Source organism: Carassius auratus, chromosome 27 (assembly GCF_003368295.1).
Source record: "Carassius auratus strain Wakin chromosome 27, ASM336829v1, whole genome shotgun sequence".
Classification (NCBI taxonomy): Eukaryota; Metazoa; Chordata; class Actinopteri; order Cypriniformes; family Cyprinidae; genus Carassius; species Carassius auratus.
This window is the reverse complement of record NC_039269.1, coordinates 13,525,799-13,546,241: the sequence shown is the minus strand read 5'-3', so window position 1 is coordinate 13,546,241 and position 20,443 is coordinate 13,525,799. Positions and strand designations below refer to the sequence as shown.

At 37.6% G+C, this 20,443-nt stretch overlaps 1 protein-coding gene across 1 annotated transcript in view; it reads right to left on the bottom strand.

Annotated features, from left to right (window-relative positions):
• LOC113045552 (cadherin-6-like) overlaps window positions 1–19,474 on the bottom strand; it is a 29,247-nt gene extending 9,773 nt beyond the window's left edge. The window contains exons 1-7 of the mRNA XM_026205971.1: window positions 19,340–19,474; window positions 6,711–7,047; window positions 4,918–5,212; window positions 3,685–3,804; window positions 1,512–1,685; window positions 672–859; window positions 275–525 (exon numbers count right to left, since the gene is read on the bottom strand). Coding sequence (XP_026061756.1) covers window positions 275–525; window positions 672–859; window positions 1,512–1,685; window positions 3,685–3,804; window positions 4,918–5,212; window positions 6,711–6,923 — 1,241 coding nt within the window. The 5' untranslated portion in view covers window positions 6,924–7,047; window positions 19,340–19,474. The remainder of the gene's footprint in view (window positions 1–274; window positions 526–671; window positions 860–1,511; window positions 1,686–3,684; window positions 3,805–4,917; window positions 5,213–6,710; window positions 7,048–19,339) is intronic.
• Window positions 19,475–20,443: the final 969 nt, after the last annotated feature.

Genomic DNA, 20,443 nt, shown 5'->3' with positions numbered 1-20,443 from the left:
GATGATGCAACTGAAGGACCTCTCAAGTTAAATGTGAATTTAATAAGCATGCTCTTAGGAAGCAGTCCATCTAAGCTCATATCGCCATAGCTCCAGAAAGATTAATCAGGGTTTTGCGATTATGGAAAGGTCACTGGAAGAAACGGGCAGATGTTTAAGAGGCTTCCGCCAAGCTATTGTGTGTGGGGAAATGTGCATTTAAAGAGATTTACCAGAATCTTGTAAATATAGATGATGGAAACAATGTGGGATGATTTTAATGCAAAGCCCTTACTTGACCGGACTGCGGCGCATGTCAGGATCCACAGCGCTGACCGATCCTATAACGGTGCCCACAGCTGCGTCCTCTTTCACCTCCAAAATATAGCTGATTTTCTCAAATTGAGGGGGCTCATCCACATCCTCAACACTGACCCTGATGGTCGCCATGTCCTTAGCGTCCAAGCTCAGAAAGCGTGGGTCTGGATGTATGTTTTGGACCTGGATCTGAAGCGTGTATGATTTCTTCGTTTCATAGTCCAGAGGCTGCAATGGAAAAACACATTCACAGGAATAAACAACCCACTCTACGTCAAATTTTCAGCAAAAAATCCCCCTGCATTTTATTCACAAACCATTCAGAATCGTTTTTTTTTTTTACTTGCATGAGTGAAAAGAAAAATCCGCTATACCTTCTTAAGACTGAGCATGCCTTCTTGGGTGTTCCTGTCAGTGCTAATGTCGAACACATCTAGACCGTCTCCGCTAACAATGGTGTAGTCCATCTCCGCATTTCTGCCGACGTCGGCATCCACAGCCCTGATCCTGCCAAACGATGATCCTACCTTGGTGATCTCTGGAACGCTGAACTGATATATACCTGGGGAACATAATGTTAACGTCAGGCTGTGCTTGGAGCTATGAATCTCAAGAGTCTTCTTTGCCTTCAGAGAAAATCTATAATTTAAACACCAACTATAGTGAACCCAAAATAAGGGTTCGGGGGAATTTTTACATTCAAAAACTGGATCCCTAACACTGCAGCCAATTAAAGCATTTTTTTAAAAAAAGCATAGTCTTGGTGTTCTCTTTACTTAATAAATGGCGAACGTGACTGATATTGTGCTGCCTGCTATAAATCCGCTTTGTGCTCATACCCTGCATTTCTCTGATTAACAAGACAAAAATTCCAAGCATTTTCTATTTGCATAAAGGCTAAAAGAAAAGATTATATTAAGAGAAACGCAAAAGAGTAAGTGAGCTGAGCCCACTCTGTCCATTTAATCAGGATTAACACACGGACCTCACACAGTTGCTAAAGCTTTGCCACTAACCATTTTCCCTCAATCAAACATAACAAAAAGTGTATTTGTCTTTTTATTTTTTAAGATTCTGTATTGTATTTCTTGTTATTTGCATGAGTCCTTTCAGAAATCCTTGGGATTATGGAACAAATGTCTTGTGCAAACATTAGATTGGTGATATTTCTGCCTTTACATACATATTTTTGCATTTCTTGAATGCATTCTTACTCTGTGTGAATCGAGGAGGGTTATCATTGACATCAGTGAGGCTAATGTTTACTGTGGTGGTGCCTGTTAAGCCCCCCCTCTGGCCGGCCATGTCCTTGGCTTCGATCACCACCTGGTAGTGCTCTCTCTGCTCCCTGTCCATATCTGAAGGTCCCAAAGCCGTCCGGATTATACCTGAGGGAAAGATGGTTTATTTTAATTCGTTAACATCCGATCCAGCCCAGTGTCCTTACTCTAGGAGATGGACGACACTAGATCGCAGCGGCAGCTGAGTCTTTGGTCGTGTTTAAACAGTGCAGAACTAATTGTGTACATGCATTGAGACTGACATTTTGCCTCAGAAATTATTATAGGCAGCAGCTGCTGATTGAGAGATCGCTGCAGGTTCTGAAGAAACAAAAAACTTGGGTTATTAACACCGGTGTTTTACAAGCTAAACCAATTTGATAGAAAGCAATTTTAGAGTAAGACAGTGTTAGACTTGCTTGGCAGATTTGGACCAGCAAATCTTTGCAAAATAAGTGAAGTTAAAGGGATTTTTCACCCAAAAATGAAAATTCTGTCATTAATTACTCACCCTCATCTCATTGCAAACATGTAAGACTTCAGATAGGAAAAAGATTCATTCATCTTTGGAACACAAATTGCTGTAATTCGAGATCTCTCTGACCCTCCCATAAACAGCAAGGGTACTACCACAGTCAACGCACAGAAACGTAGCAAGGACATCGATATACTCCATGTGACATCAGGGGTGCAACCATAATTTTGCGTAAAATCCTGTAAAACTGTAAACTGTAAAATCCTGTCTGCTGTCAAGCGCTGCCATTGTGGACAGAATGTCATGAAACATGCGTATGCTTTGGCCTCATGTAGATGTATGCGTATGGTGCATGTTCTTGAATTTTCAATGAATTTTCTTTGTGCACAAAAAGTATTCTCATAGCTTCGAAAAATTATGGTTAAAAACCTGATGTCACATTGACCAATTTGTCCTTGCCGCGTTTCTGTGCCTTGATCGTGGTAGCACCCTTGCTGTCTATGGAAGGGTCATAGGGCTCTCAGATTTAATATATGTTAAAATATCGTGATATATTGCGAAAATATAGTGATTTGTGTTCTACAGTTGAACAAAGGTCTTACAGGTTTGGAACGGCACGAGGGTGAGTAATTAATGACATAATTTTTTTTTTTGGGGGGGGGAGGGGGGATGAACTATCCCATTAATTTTGATCTACAACAATAAATATATCATACAAGATATAATGTAAAGGTACGTAAACATTTTAAATAAAGTATCAAATAACTAACAAAAAAATACAATTCAAATCCAATTTTAAAACAACATAATCATAACCCTTAAATATGTATAAAATGGCATAATTGTTAACTTTTATTAATAATAATTTAAAACATTATACCTTCCTTTTGTTATTGTGAATGTTTTTGATCACTGCGCATTATTTTAAGTCCTGTCAGAATCTTAAGGTAAAAAACTCTAAGAAAACTACTGGATAATGTTAACCAATAGCTAAATATGTTTTATGGGATTGTGGGATTGTTTCTGTGTAATCACACTTTCTGGTTTGTAATGCCCTCAGTCCTATCCTAAATGTTTTGTCATTGAAATTCCTGTTGCGTCACACTACAGAAGTAAAACGGCTTTCAAGCAGTGATTCACGTTGACTTTGAACATGAATACGCCTGATGTCTCGGTTAGACTCAAAAAAGGCGAAAGGCAAATCCAGTAATTCATGTAGAGAAGAACCCAGGCCCTGCTGCTTCTTTGAATGGCACAAATGTTCTCAGATTAACCCCCACCTCTAATGAATATCCCTTTTTTCGGTCTTAGGATTTTGTGTGCTCATGGACATCATCGTTCGTGTCCCATCTGGGCTAAAGCATATCAGTGCTAAGCTGGACACTAATCTGTCATGGGAGCTTTTGTGTTTCTATTTCTCTTTTGTTTAAACAAATACCTCTGCGGAAGATGTTCCAGGACACACATTAGCAATGATTAAACTCGCTGGGCGAATTTGCTCTGCTAAAATGCTTGAACGACAGAGCTGCAGTACAACCCTGGCCCCATATCAAATTATACAGATACACACTCTGTGTCTCTCTGTTTATCTCACCATCTCTGTCTATGATATAACAGTTCAACAGAACTGACCTGTATTTGGCTCTACTGAGAAGTATGGATGACCCTGGCTGATGCTGTAGGCCAGCTTTGCACTGTAGCCAAACATTTCATCATCTGCATCATGGGCGGTGACCTGAGTGACATAGGTGCCTGAAAAACAAGAAATCAGTTCAAGGAAGAGTTCACCTAGAAAACCGAAAAACCTGTCATTATGCAGTCACTCACATGATGTTTGTTATGACTTTTGTTCTTCAGTGGAAAACAAAAGAAGGAAATATGAATGTACTTGTTGGGTAATGGTTCGGGACTGAAAATGTCAAGCTAAAAAAATACTCCAAATTAAATTAAATGAATCCAAATGAAATCACGAATCTGTCTGTTTTTTTTTTTTTAAACAAACCATCCAAGTAAAATAGTATTATATTTAAAATATATCTATTTCATACTAAGTATAGTTCAAATCTATTAACTTTTTTATTGACATTGTCAATGAGACTTAACATAAATAAATAAATAAATTAAATTAAACTTTATTTGGAGTACTACATCTTAATATTAGGTCTAAAATGTGTTTTGATTTTATCACTGATGAGGATTTTATGATCTTTTCAAAATATTGGTCTAATATCAGTCATACTTTACACGATACTTAAAGGATACCTAAAGCATACTTGCAATAGTTTCACTTTAGCAAATATAAATACACCTCAATATACTGTATTTTCAGATGGATCTCAGCAATACTTCCGCACAATAAAAGTGCATTAAGTACAAAATTATTTGTTCCAGTTTGGTGGACTTTATACCAGTATGCATACCAATTTAGTATACTAAAATTAGAACTGCAGGGTATTTTTTATAAGTACATAAATATGTACACATAGTTGTTGTATACTTAGTATGAAATTAATGTATTTCAAATATTTATTTTTTACAAGGGCAGTTGCAGCAGTTATAAGCTTTCCAGGGTAAGATTATTAGTAAATAATGTCTAAAATGACAACATTTGCAGGTTAGAGTCACTATTATTTGAACTGCATGGACCAAATTCACCTTTTAGTAAATCTTTCAGCAGGGAACAACATGAGGGAGAGTAAATAATAAAATGTTTATTTTAGACTTAATTATTTTTTAAAAATATGATGTAATTTTATTATGTACTACTTCATAAAGCAGTAGATTGTTTTGTATTACATGTAATTCTACAATATTTACATCATTGATGTTCGCTCACAACTGGTTTTTGAAACTGCCAAATCTTACCAATATGTGACCTCTCAGGTACGGACGCTGTATAAACCTCCTTGTCAAACTTGGGCTCATTGTCATTGATGTCGTGTAGTTTCACAGTAAACTCTGTCTCTGGCTCCAGTGGGAGGCCGGTCTTCTTGTTGACAACCTGGGCTCGGAGCGTGTAGAAAGGCTTCTCTTCTCTGTCCAGGCTCCTGGTAGCATGCAGATCTCCTGAGTTGGCATCTATCACAAAGATCGTCCCCGCACCTTCTCCTGTGAGAACGTACATCACTGTGCCATCTCCTCTATCCATATCTGAGTGAAGCTGTTGAGAGGAAGCAATTCAAGCATTTCATCAGCACCTCCGCTCATTCTGCTGTTGATAGGGCTCATGAATATGTATTGCGTTCAAAATTCGAAATGTATTCAATATCCGTTGATTTTGAGGGAATAAAACAATGAAGAAATACTATGTAGCAAGAGACAGGTACTCCATGGTAAATATGTGAAAATGAGTCCTCACGGAATTGAATTCCGATGGCATATCAGATGAAAGTACAACACGCTGAATGTGCAATCAAGGTTATAATGCACGTCTATTGCTAACAGTGATGCTGCCACATGGTATCTATTAGTGCAACCAATTTGGTCTGATATACATAAGGTAAATCAAACTTTTCTGCTCCTCGTCTTTCAGAGATGTGTCGAACTGTTTTATTTTTTATTACATTTTTTTGATAATGACTAATGTTCGAAGAAATGACTAAATTGATTGATAGGAACATCACACTTCAGAGCTGAAGGTGTGATGTGATTAGCTTTGACAATGACATCTGATAGAGGAGTGAGTGAATGATTTGACATTTCTTTCCACTTGAATGAGCCGCTTTGTTATAGCAAAATGGGGTGGTAAAATACAAAAGACCATTCAAACACAATGGATCTTTTTGCTCTTCGTGATTTTCCCTCGGAACATTTTAGAAATAGCTGCTTCTACTCCACATTGACTGCTACATGATCCAGACACATAATGTCCATAGCAACAATGAGAGCTTTGTGAATTCTGCGCTGACAACCTCCCACATGAATAATCCAGTGGTCCGTTATCCTTTGAAAAGTCTTCGAGTCTCTAAATCAGGGGTTCTCCGATTTTTCAGGCCAAGTATCACCTTTGATTAAATTAGAACATCCAAGGACCACCTAATACATTCTCCTCTCTGAAGTGCAAGCTTAAGGACTGTGTATTAAAGAGAGTGTCATATTTTGATTTATATCAATATTCCTGTAAAAACTCTTATAAGTTCCATCAGAGGCTTTATACAGAACAGCATTTACAAGAAAAAAAATATTGTTGCAAATTTACAATCTATTTCAAATTCATTATTACTTAATATTGTGTAATATACAAAAAATATATAACATTTTAAAATGATGACCTTATATTTTTAGTATTGTAAATGCTGAGTTGTGTAGCTAACTAACTGAGGGCCACAGTTTGAGATATGCTATATAATTTATGCTATATATAGATTGCTATAAGCAACAGTATCAAGCGGGTATATTTTATTCTAATCTCTGATCCTCAGCAGCTCTGAGGTACAAGTGAGGTCAGATTTCACCCTGCTCTGTACAGTATGTCAAATCCAGCAGGGTCTATGCTGGAGATTCCTACATATGGCATAGCCATAGTTTTGATCGATCTCTGTTTTTTACCTCAGAATACAGGAGTGATGAAACCAAATCTCTGCAATTGACTCCATCAACATTACTCCAGCGTTAGTCACACCACCTTTATTCCCTGGAAAAGAAACACAATCACATACCTTGCCAATGTACTGGTGCTCCGTTCCTGTGAATTCCTCTTGAAGAAAAAACTGTCTCCACATCCATCCTCTCTTTGAACGTCTGAGCAAATCTTTGTCTTGCAGTCCTTCAATTTCTTTGGTTTTCCTTCGAACAGGCCCTCTTGAAAGGGCAACTGCATTCACACTCTGGTGTGCACATGCCCACAGAAGAAGTACAATCCAAGTCCTCATCTTTTCCACTCTTAGGGTGTCTTACAGGGGGATAATGATCCTATCTGCCAAAGTTACAGAGCTCTGCAGTGCAGGCGGCAGCCACCCTCATAGTCCTTCCGGCTGCCAGCGAGCCACACAGTACCTGTAATAAGAGAGAGAGAGAGCAATTGAAAAACAATCAGTTATTGGGCAAAGTCTCACAGTATTATCCCAAGGCTGCTGGCAATGGTTCCCTTCCTAATTAAAGGCAACTTGAGCTCCTGTATCATACGACAACCATCCCCTTATTAAATATATCTTTGAAACATTCTCCATAAGACACCAATTCCACTGCAAGTTTTGTGACCGAAGCTCTGATATCTATATAATTGGCGTCCCACATTCATGAAGTATAAAACCAGAGGCCATTCAAACTGCTGCAGCCATCACTATAAAAGGCAGAAATGCTTTTTTTTCACCTAGCCATTAACCTCTGACTAAAATACTGCAAAGCGGGCCAATGGGCGAGCTCTCGCAAATCTGTAATCAATAAATCAATACGCATGCTCTCTAAATGCCCCACTTTAAAGATCTAAACACTCGCAGCGCTATTGAATTCAGCCGGCCCTCAAAAAAAATAAAAAATACCAACAACCAAAGTGTGTTGGGTTTTATCAGCATGCATGGGCAATATAGCCTGCTGGCTCTGAACTGACCTGCTGGAATGACAGTCTGAGACACAAAAGCATCCTGCCACCACATAATAATCAGCAATCAGCACGTTTCCTGTTTCCACATCAATCTGTGGCTTTGTCTGCAACTGAACGCCTGCCCTCGCTCCCTCTCACACTTTATCAAGCAGATTGCAAATGTGATTGCGCAAAGTGTCGAAGGGGAGACGCGGGCCTCTCAATGAATTGCGTTTAAGTACCTCTGGTTTTTTGATTTACAATATTGCTTGCGACATTCGCACACCTCTCTCTGTCAGTGTAAAACCACATCAGGTCAACATCGCCCTTCATCCAGGAAGAGCGGCGGCTGAGGGCCAGCGATTCAGATGGAAATGCACAATTGCAATGCCGAATTGACTTTCGTAGTTCTGTGCGTGACTTAAATGGTGCCGCTATTCCCCTAATAGTGCTTTCCATTAGCTCCATTATGTTCTGCTTTATGAATTGGCCTAATTTAATTAGGTAACAATAGATAACATAGGATATTGATTTGCTGTCAAATTCAATGAGCTAGAAATTATCATGGGAGCTCTACGTATGTATAAATATAAATGTGCACATGATACTTTCTGTGTATTTCAGTACAAACTGGAAAGCGAAATGGGGCCCTGTTATGTCCAACAATTGTAGTTTATGGATGGTGCTCTTTAATGAATTTCAGCCACCCAAAACTCCTGGGCAAAGAGAGCGGGCTCCTGGAGCACATTAGTCAAACTCAGGCAGCCATTTTGCTCAGCTCTGTGACCTGGCAAATCCCTTGACACAGTCCTGCCGGGGGAACTCAGCTGGATCTAAAGCGGTTTTGTTACATGGTGTGTCAGAGTGAACAGACACAGTTTCCAGGACAAAATGTCTGCTCGTTCATTTACAATTCCATCCTGCTGAGAGGGAGATGGATAGTGAAGGATGAAAATGTCCTTGCCATTCTTAAATATAAGCACAAAACTAGGAGAACTCAATGGGACACTATGGTTCTACAGAGCACTTCATTTTACAGGCTCACTGTTGTGCCATTTTGATACATGCTGATCCAAACCTAGAGAGTCTTTATGTCAGTATTATACTGTGAATGTCATGATTAAGTAGCTTAAAAGGATAATTCAAATGAAAATGAACATTTTTTTAAATATAATTTACAGTACATACACATGTTGTTTCATAAAAACAAACCAAAAATAAAACATAAACTCAATAATATAACTTGTGTTAGATTTTGTTGCAACTTTTCTTAAAACTACACACCCACCATTAACCTATTAGCCAGCACCCCGACGCCCTCGTCCTGTCGACGACAGATTGCTGTTTTTCAAAGGAAAGCTTATAAAGACTGTATTTGCTACATTTGTGTAAGTAGTACACATAAAAACATGAACATTAGAAACGCAGTACATATCAGATCCGTCGTAATAACGAGTTATAAACACATCCACAGCTGTAAATCCTGGTTTAGTTAGAAAGGTAAGGGTCCACTGAACGACATCTCATGAAGCACGTTTATTCCAACGAAGCAATAACGCTGTAATATGGATCATAATTCCTTTGTTTACATTTCAGTTCTTCACATTTTCCCCTTTTTCATTTTAAAATGTGAATAAAAATAAATTTTTATTTTTAGCACTTACTTTCACCATGTTGTGCCATGCAAAGCATGCAGTAAATGGAAACAAACCAGGTAAAGTTTTATTTTAAAATGAATGTTTGGGGGATTATAACATTTTAATAAAATCAAAGAAGCTCCAGTGTCAAAATATTTTTGTCCATTATTGCCACACACTCAACAAGTGAAGCACATATTAATTAAATAGTATAGACTATTTCTTCTGTGAATCACAAGTGAAAATATTTTAAGTATTGTTGGGGTCCAACATTTTCTTCCTTTGCATTTTACCAAAGAAAGCTTTATATATATTGGGAAATCCTCACAATTAACTAAATCTGCAGTGCATAATGTTGCTGTCATTAGGCATCACTAAAACTGAACTGCAAAAATAATGAACGTTTTCCCAAATATTCTCCCTGTCAGCGATTGGTCAAAAGTCCCACCCAGACTCACGTCATTGGCTGAGCCACTGTTGCTGTGTCAGGCTGGTGTGGAAGCTCAAACAACCAATGTTTTGAAAACACAACAGACCACAGAGTTTCTGTGAACCCAACCCACAAACTGAAGAGTAAATTACACATATCACCTGACTGTGTTACGCTAGGATGTTTACAGTTTTCATATTTCAATTAATGCAACAGTAAAGTAATTAACTCACCGGGTGCCTGCCATAAGCAGGACCACAGTTGTCTGCTATCCAAAACACAGACAAAACACATTAACCTCAATAGCACCTCACTTACATCTGCCTGAACGTTATCTGCTATTATTTTCAGATCAGGCAATTTACTATGCAGTCTGACCTTGAGACATCAGATGTCCTCTTTTTTTTTGTCTTTGTTTTTATTTTTCTTTCAAAGACACAGTCCCCTCGGAAGCCCTTGGGGAACGCGAGCGAGGCGGGGGCTGACAGGTGAAGGAGGACGAGGAAACCCGGCGACACCTGTGGAGGACGCGGGAAGTCGGTCAGGTGGTGGGAAGCGGGAGAGAGAGAAAGCAAGTGAGGTGGGGCCTCGAGCGCGGCCCTCGCTGAAAGCTCTGCCACGCTGCAGACAGCCACAGCAGCCCTGATAAGTCCCACAGGGGCAATTAGGAGTGAGAGAAGGAGAATGTCAGCCATGGGCAGCAAGGAGGGAGGCGACAGGTAACAAGTCTTGCTGCAAGAACACAGACCAGCAGAGCAGAGAGAAACAGAGCTGACTAATGCCACACACTGTCTCCGGGCTCTCTATTAAAATGAATAAGTCACCGGACCACCACCCATTAACTAGAAAGACTAGACGCCACGGCTCTTAAATAGGTCATTCTTGTTTGCATAGCCAAGGTACATGATATAGTGTCTTGTGATAGCGATAGCATAAATGTTTGATTTTTCTGAGCTGTGCAAATCTCTTATTTATTTATTAATTTTTTTTTTTTTTGCCTCTGCTAAGAAATTCTAAAGTAGCTTCTGGCTATATCACATCTTAGTGAAAACACTAAGAGAAAACTCTCCAGCTAGTACTCATCTCGCTCGAGCAAATGGTAGGAGACATATGCCATGTTTGATTGCGGTTCCCTTCCTACCACTGAGCAACAGTGCATGAGAGGCAAAGTCGAGCTCAGGTGAACACAAATTCGTTCAGGGTGGCACACTTAAACAGATTCGAGTTCCTCTTCGGTCCGTTCAGTGCACTTGCCTGCCAAGCAGCGTATCCGTGTTATTCCCCAGGGCATAGTGGGTAATCAATATATATTGATTTGTCTGTTTGGGGGGAAAAGGGCTGTCTAGACAGCTGGGTTTTCGAATGTTAAGGTATCACTTATCCTGCAACACTCTAGCTCGGCTGCAAGCGATGATTGATTTATTCATTTTAGACATATGTTTTTTCGTATATCTGTCCTACCCTACATTTTGCCAGGGCTATTTATAAACATCGCTTGATGTTTAAAAGCAATAACACATTTACCTGACAGCAAAAAGCTAGGACGTGAAATAAATCGGTGATGAGAAGGTAAATACTGCACTGTTTTTGCAGCTGACACAACCAAAGGGACAGGAGTATCACATAACAGCACACGATCGATTGATATATTACTTTTAAGATCAATAGTGAAGGATTATTGTAATGTAACTACAATGGCAACAATTGCATTATTATTAATAATAATAATAATAATATGATAAAATATAACTCATATAATTTATCTATATATATCTATATCTATATATCTATATATCTATATATATATATATATATATATATATATATATATATATATATATATATATATATATATATATATAAATTATAATATAATAATATATATTATATAATATAATATATAATTATCATTAATTTATATATATATATATATATATATATATATATATATATATATATATATATATATATATACGTATATCATTATAGTTTTTTTTTTTTAAATTGGTGATAATAATAATAAAAACGTATTACTTATATTATTATAATTAAGAATTTATATTTTCCCGCTATGTTTGTTGTAATTATTAGCTAAATTCTAGGTTAACTTCTTCTTATTCTTCCAATAATACATGCAATTGTATTACCTATTGTTGGGTGAGTTGGGAGTTGTAGTGACTTGCCAAATAGACCCAGTGTTAAAGAACTCCTTTATGATTAAGTTGTAAAGTATGAAAAGTATGAATATCGGTCAAACCGACTATCTCTAAACATAAAAGGAGTCACTTATTAAGACACAGCACACCCGGCATGTGACTAGATTGCTGGAAGTACTTAACCAAAAGGGTTACCAAACCACAGACTTAATCCTCAAGCCGCGACCCTACAAGACACAAGCGTCGCTCGACCCTCCGCCATAATCTCCCCGGCAACATGTGCGCCTTAATCTGAACAGTAGGAGATAATGGATTCAAATGTTGGAGGTCTTTTTTTGCTCAATGGGACGGCCATGTGCACACCAACACAATTAGTGTCAGGGAGCGCTGCCCGTACCAGATGGGTCCTCTTAATTACGTAACGAGAGAGGCCATAATGTGATCTGGAAGCAATGTTGTGCCACTGACTTCGAATCTGCTTTTCCTGGTCGGCTATAATGACGTTGAAAGCGAGTGTTTTTGCTGCACAAATTGCCTAGGGCAGACCATACTGTGTGGTGAATTAAAGCAATTTAGCCAAACCTGCGAAAATCAAATGTTCCTCAAATATCCATTTAGCCGCGTACCATTCATTTGCTCGAGAAAGCACCACGTGATAGACTGCAGCTTGCCCTTCCATTGTCGATTTGTGCAGGCTGCTCAAATAGACAGCACACAACACCTGTTAACCGTTGTGTCAGTGTGTTCCTAGTGTTTACAGTGGAGCTGGAAAGGTTTCCCTGTAATCCCATAACAGCATTGTGGGGTGTTTGTTTAGGGTTCCCCTCATGAGGCACAAGAGAAGCCGTGGGAACCGCAGTTTTACGGCCTGTGTAAAGAGCTCCACGGGAGCCTACGAGACAGCAGCCTCCCTTCAGCATTGTGATTCAGCCCGGGAATGCAGCTCCCATTGCAATGCAAATGTCTCCACGTCTGGTTGTTTTGTGCGCACGCGTTTACGTGCGTGGTTGTTTACTTGTCACTTCCACGACTGAAAAATACGCAAATCACAAACACTGTGCTAATAGAGTTTGCAGAGACTGACAAAGTCAAACAGACTTTCTCGTATCATTGTTGATATTTATTGTGTGTTCTACCCTGAAGGCCTTTTTACAACTTGACAATGCCATTAACTCATCCTCAGACTCACAACATCTTGTAAGTGTGGCACCTTTACCTTGGTAAACACTTGAGTTCCAGACAGACTGTGGCGTGGTTGTTTAACCCCACAGACTACGTTTCAATTTACGGCCTGGATTTACATGAAGGTATCTAAATGGAACCGTTCCTGGCTTGGGTCGTAATTCATTGTGTTGTTTTATGCCTCTAACCCTTGCTTTTATAGAAGAAGCCTTAAAGACAGAATTTTACAATCAAGGTAACAATGCTTCCATTTCAAAAGGTCACACGAAGTCATCTTGATTGCAATCACAACAAACTCTGACATTTGATTCTGCTTCTTTGTTGATATTATAGTCCAGGCCTTATATGACAAGGAAGGAAAACGTATATATCAACCGAAATAATCTATAATGACATTTATTGACATTAACAAGCGCAGCAACAATTGAAAATCCCAACGCTCTGTGACCACAAATAAATAAACCCTGTAAGTGGAAATGGAAAGTTCTTCATATTAAAAGCCACTGTATATGCCAAAGGCAAACAGAGAGCAAAGGTTAAAGGCTGTTGATTAAAACTGACTTCTTTTCTTTTATATTTTCTTACTTTGGACTTGGCTCTAAAACGGTGGAAACTCTATCGACCCTGGATTTTTCATATATATATATATATATATATATATATATATATATATATGTGTGTAAATATATAAGACGAGACTTTGATGATGGCAAATTTAATTTAAATGTAAAAAAAAACAAAAAAACAACAACAAATGAGATGAATGAGCATGAATGAGCATGAATGAGCGTGCACAATTAAATATCCAACAAAAACACAATAGGCCAATATTAGCAAAAATAAAAATAAATAAAAAGAATAATAATGCAAGGAAAATAAGCTGATGACTGGTTAAGTACCAAAATACTGTGTATACCGAAAGTACTTATATTACAAAAGAAGTTTGTTTACCCATTCCATAACAGACTGAATCTCATTTACCATTAAATGCAGCAGCCATTCAGTAATCTGTATGTGGTTTGTATTTCTTGCACTTTGCTCTTGGGGCTTGTGCCCTTTCGGCGACCACATTCTGACTGTGTCATCTTCCAGGTAATAACTATTTGCTTTTGGGCCATGCTGCTTGTATGACAGTTTGTTTTTCCAAGGGTAAATATATCAGTATCGCAGTTTCGGTGCGAGATGTCACTGTGGAAAATATCCAGGCTGGATTGCCTGACCAATCTAGGTTTGAGACAACTGTGATTCCTCAACAAAATGGACTTTTTCGGCACTGGTGTAATTCATATCACACACATCCAGGGCAGGTTCGAAAATTGTAGAGCTGTAATACATCCTGCCTCATTTTGGACTGACTCGTACGTAATAGGAGAAAGCAATCAATTGAAAGAAGCATGACAGCTGAGAGGAACATTAATGACATTAGGCCTAATATTGTGCCTGAAAGTGGACTACATGATTGGATGCTGCCTGCGCAGATAGCCAATTTTTGACAACCCAGCTCTGGCAAGTAATTAGGTGCCGCCGTATATTGTGGACACAGTTTCAACTTCCAAAGGGAGGAAGCTTCTCAGTTATGCAAATCTAGACTTTATTACAAGAGGCTATGCTGAAGGAGATACATGAGTGCTAGATTTCAATGGGCGGTATTTCAAACACCAGCCACCAGATAATTAGCCACATGCAAATTTCCATGCAACTGGAGACAGTTAGAGATGTCTTATATATGACTATGAAAAATGTATCGAGATGACTCATGTATCCCTACGTAAAAGGGTGGAGAACTTAGCTTCGACATGTACCAGCCAGAGCAGATCACACCAGCAGAGACAGCCGAGCTGAGCAAGTCGCTGCAAACATGAAACAAAAGTAACTTCAAACACAAATCAAAAACTTTGAGGATGATTTCCGATTAAAGTCTCTCCATTCTGGTGAAAACCGATTTTTGCTGCATTTCTGTGCTAATGACAAGACTAAAAATTAAGGTAATTTTAATGACAAAATATGCTATTGTAATTTTTTTTTTTTTTTTTATAAAAATCACTCTATAGTAAGTATGGTGAAAAACTGTCAAAGATGAAATGGGAAAATTTTGTGTATTTTTTTCTCAGTAAAACACTTTTACAAGTAACGTTTTAAGATGTGAAAAAGATCAAGCAATCTTATAATTTAAAATTAAAAATGTAAAAATTGGCACAAAATGTTTGTGACACTTTTGATGGTTTTTTTTTAATTGAAATAACTATTTTACTAACTTTGTTTCATATCAGTACATTAGGGTTTTATGTTACATCTTAAGTTGGTAAATTAATGATTACTGCATTATTTATTTATTTATTTAAAGGTGCACTGTGTAATTTTTAGCGGCATCTAGCGGTGAGGTTGCGAATTGCAACCAACGACTCAGTCCCCCGCTCACCTCTCCCTTTAGAGAAGCTACGGTGGCCGACACAGGTAAAGATGTCGTCGGTAAAGACAGCAGAGAGCAATGAGATTTCTTTACAAAGGTAAATCTATGAATTATATTTACTTAATTATTCAATAAATCAATGTTTTTGTGAATGTTATGTTCATCATTGTTTCAGTGTTTTATTCACAAAAACAACAAAGTGACGAAAGATGCTATTTAGAGCAGTTAAACTGAGTGCACAAGGTGCACCATATATGTATTAGTATTTACCTCAAATCGTGAAAAAGCTATTTCATGTTGTTTGTCTTAAACAACTGAAGGCGGTTGCTAGTATATTATAAAGTTAACTAAAAAATATATTTTGATATAGTAAATTAATGAAATCTATTTTTAAAATGAAAGTAATTTTTTTCTGTATAACATAAAATGGTGCCATTTCACAAATTTGCTTACAGTGAATCTTTCACAAAAGCAAATGTTTTAAAATCCCACCATCAATGACTAAAGGAACCATATGCCCATTTGATTCAAACCGCACCACTTCCTTTTGACTAACTGTACATGCTCAGAAGACTTGAAGCTGAAGTGAAGTTTACCTGATTCACCAGGGTCACAGTGATTAAGATGGAGGGGAGTCACAGGTCAGAGCAGTCATGTGCTGACTGAATAAATCATCTTACATAGACGCAACCATAGCAGGACTGCCAGCACGGTGTCTCTGCCATCAGCATTCTTATTTCACACTGCACTTGGCACAAAAAGAGCAAGCGATCCTAATTTATTCTAAAGCACCAGCCTGAATCGTAGAAATATTCATTGTGCATAGTGAATTCCGTTTCAAGTTTGTTTTTCATCATCAATGCTATTTTTTCCCCCAAATTTCCTCCAACTCAAACTCTCTGTGATCTGCCCTGTCCTCTTACACACATGCACGATGCGAGGAGTATGCTTGGAGGACATCCAGAGCTTTCATATACCAAGGCTATTTCCTATAGGGATGTGTGGATGAAAGAAAATAACAACACCCTGCTGTAAGAAGTAAACTTATTATCATAGACAGCAACCGTGGAAAACGTATTTTCCTTTGTGGGCCCATTTAAAGATTCACTGGAGACACTTTCAATTGTTCGCCTCCTTTCCAACCTCATCCTTACGAATTAGTAAACATCAAGAAGGAACACGAACAAGCCAGGAAACTGAAAACAGATAGCGGACGATAAATTGGTAAAGAAAATCAATCGCCTCATATTGGACTAAAGCGGGTGTAGATAAACACTGTTCTATTGATTTTGGAAGTGTTCTACACATCAGAACAGCAAATTACCCATATCTTGGAAAAAAGGCTTAAACTCCAGTCGCGCTTTTCTTGATCATGTTATTTTGCAGTTCAGTTGTCTGAAAGTGCTTAAATTTGGGCGATATTTATGAGGGGTTCCATTACTGAGGTAAAAGCATGATGGAGCTCCATAAATCACTCTTGGGTGAAATTAATCAAGTGCATGTGCTAATCAATGTTATCCTGCTTCATCTCCTGTGAGCAAACACAGCTTTTGCTGGGCCATTGTCGTGTCAGGTGACAGATAGCTCTGATCTAATTATCATACAGAGCCTACTGAAACATTTGCATACGGGCATCCTCGCGATCTGAGCACTCTCAAACTATTAAAACTGTCAAAGTGTGAAACTTTTGATAAAAAGAGAAAGTCTATTGTTTGCTAAAACATATTTTAAAATCTGTTTAAATGCAACATGACAACTAAGCCAACTGCCATTAAAATGCTTTTTTTTTGTTTATAAATAAAAACCTCTCAGACAGGCTCTCAGATTTCATTCAGATGGCCTTGAAAAAACAACAGCAAATATGTACGTTATTCTCCATTCAATTGTGATGTGGCTTATTGTCAAAGAATTTCAGCAAGTCAAAGGTCATGTGGCCATGTGACATCACGCAGACTTTGACAATCTATTCTGAACCCAAACAGAATTGCAACCCTTTGATTATCAGGTGACATATTTCTCAATATGCTAACATTTAAATACGTTTGTTTAAAAAAAAAAAAAAAAAAAAAAAAAATACATGTTGTACGTGGTAGACAGCTACATTTCCTTCCACTGAAAATCCATGTTTTGCATCTAATCTTCCTTTAGAAATTATTTATCAGGGTTCGAGTCTTTAGCTTTGAGCCTTTAGTGAAAAAACCCAATCCATTATACATGCATAAAGAACCACATAAAGTGTTATTCCTGAACACTGAAAATTAAAATGTAATATCTTTGCATTCAGTATATTATTAACTAAAATCAGTTTGAATAAACCCATCTATTAGTTTCCTTATCATTTAAAATTAAAAACAATTATATATATATATATATATATATATATATATATATATATATATATTCCTAACAGAATTATCAAAAAGGATCATATCTAAGAGGTCTGCTGTTTGTTACGTGCATGGCCTAAAATCCAATCAAAGTCCAAGCAGAACACTACAAAACAATCCATATACTGAAGACCACAGTTGCTCAACCAATATTCACAAGACTAAGATATATTGCAGTGTGTCAAATCCAGCAGTTTATAGGATTAAAAGCTGCATCGCCACAAAGACTGGAAAAAACAAACATTAATATTGTTTTGTATTCATATGACAAAATAATAGCATTTGACAAATTAAAATACCATCTCCCATTTTACAAACAATTGCAACTATTGTGGTTCTTCTTCAGAATAAATTCTGAAGGAGAAGCCCTGAATGTATGAATAATTTACATAATGTAGAACAACTTTAATCAGTCCACCCAGAAATCTACAGGTGCCTGACATAAAAGGACTCAAACAGAGCTACAGTCTGAACATGTTCCCAAACCTTTTGATCATTGAATTTCCATGACTTCTCCATTACTTTTTCAGTCATCCATGATTACTGGATAAAGATTTTCTTAAAAATAATGATAAAGGGTCTGCACTCACAAAGAGTGATATCTAGCCATATATAGTCACATTTCTTACATTTCACATTTTCTGGTCAGTTCATGTCCACATCTGTGTATATGCAAATCTTAAAAAAAAATGTAAGTTAGCATCTCAGTTTTAACAGGCCCGACACTAAAATACAGTGGAAATATAATAACAAGGTTCAACAAAGCAGCACAGAGAGTTTTGGTCATATTAGTACTGCCAAAAATAGATGTCGCATATACATGATAAAAAAAGGCCTTGAAATGTAAATAACTAAGGACATCACCTTCTATCATGCTTGCCACACAACAGATGGACAGTGAGCACACTGCATAAAATGTCAGCCCACTAAAACTGAAAAATTACGTTTAATTGCTACCTTAAATCATTAAGTAAATTCATCACATCATAACCTGGACAGCGCACTTTTTTACTCCTTTGAATTCAATTACTGATAAAATCATGAAAAAAAAAAAACAATTACAAAGTTATTATTGGTGCAAGTTATATGGATAGACGGGGGAAAAAATACAGCAGGTTTTTGTAGCTTAAACGGCAACTATAATACCTCAACTTCCCTCCAGAAATAGTATGAACATTTTAAACTCGAATATAACGTTAAGCATTAAAAACAAGAATAAACAACACTATCAAGTGCAACAACGAGCCTTTTAAAACTCACGCGCTCTGAAATACAGGAAGCTGCCTACATGAATCATAAACATTAAACACTTAGAAATAAGACCATACAAATATTTTTCTATGGTAAACATCACTTGTATGCAGCTTAATAGGTTTATTATTATTATATTTTTTTTTTTTAAGTATCCGGGCCAATTTCGACCGGCATCATCCATCCACGCATCCAAGTCAGTCTACGGCTTAAGCACACAGTCTGTAGGGGTCAAACAGTGCACGCATATTCAGTGCATTTCTGTTTAATTAAACGCGAATAGTAGATAAGTCTAGTTAATTTCCCCACTCACCTCAATGCTGAGGATTCGAGAGTAGTCCTGCTGTCGATGTGTATTCGCTGAGCGCTGTGAAGACACTGTAGTGTGTGTACTCCCTGTCTCTCTCTCTCCCCTCCCGGTGCGCCGCATCACCTCTCTCTCTCTCTCTCTCTCTCTCTCTCTCTCTCTCTCTCTCTCAAATCTCTTGAAGTGTAAGCGACAGAGCTGCTGATTGGCTGTGACTCGCAGCGCAGTGACTGAGAGGGATCATAAATATTAAGTGTTGCAAAAGTAGTTTTGGAAATGAAGCCTGCGCTATAGCTATTATATCGTCACGTCTGTTCAGAGATTTGGGTCACTACTATTAACTCTCTACTTTGATGTAGTTTATCATTAATCTATTTTTGGCCGTGGAGGAAAAAGGCAGAGGCAGCTTTAAAAAAAATTCCGAACAAGCTTTAAGTTTAAGTTGCTTTTAATTATTTATTTCTACTTAATTCGGATATTTACTCATAGAGCTATTCGTATTATTTTAAACTTGTGCGACTATTCCAAAGAGCTCAAAAAGAGATCGTTGCAAAGCAGTTGCTACAATATATTTAGGAGTAACTTATCAGTGGTGACTATGTCAGTTACAGTACATATGGCAGAAATGTACAGAAAAATCTATTAAAGACATAATCAAAGAGATGCTTCACAATATTTCAGGGTTAGCATAATCTGAGGTCCTCTGAGGGGTGGGCATCATCTCTTCACAGGTGTTCTGGATCCAGACTCAAGCTTGTGTAAAGCCTAGTTGCAGAAACAGACAAATAGAGACATAATTAGCATAGCTGCTGTTCCAACCAAGCAAATGTGATTTGTTTAACCCTAGCTAAAGAATAATAATGTGTATTTGATCAGATATAACTGCAGTACAAGATTATGAGATGCAGAACAGACAGAATATTATTGACTGACAGCCTTAGTCATCATTCAGTTTGATCTTTTTTTTTTTCATACAGTGAAAGTGAATTGACTGAAGCTGTCATTTTTACATCTCCTTTTGCGTTCCACTGAAGAAAGGTTTGAAACAACGTGAGGATGAGTAGGCCCACATGACAGGGTTTTCTTTTTTGGGTGAACTGTTATTGAAAG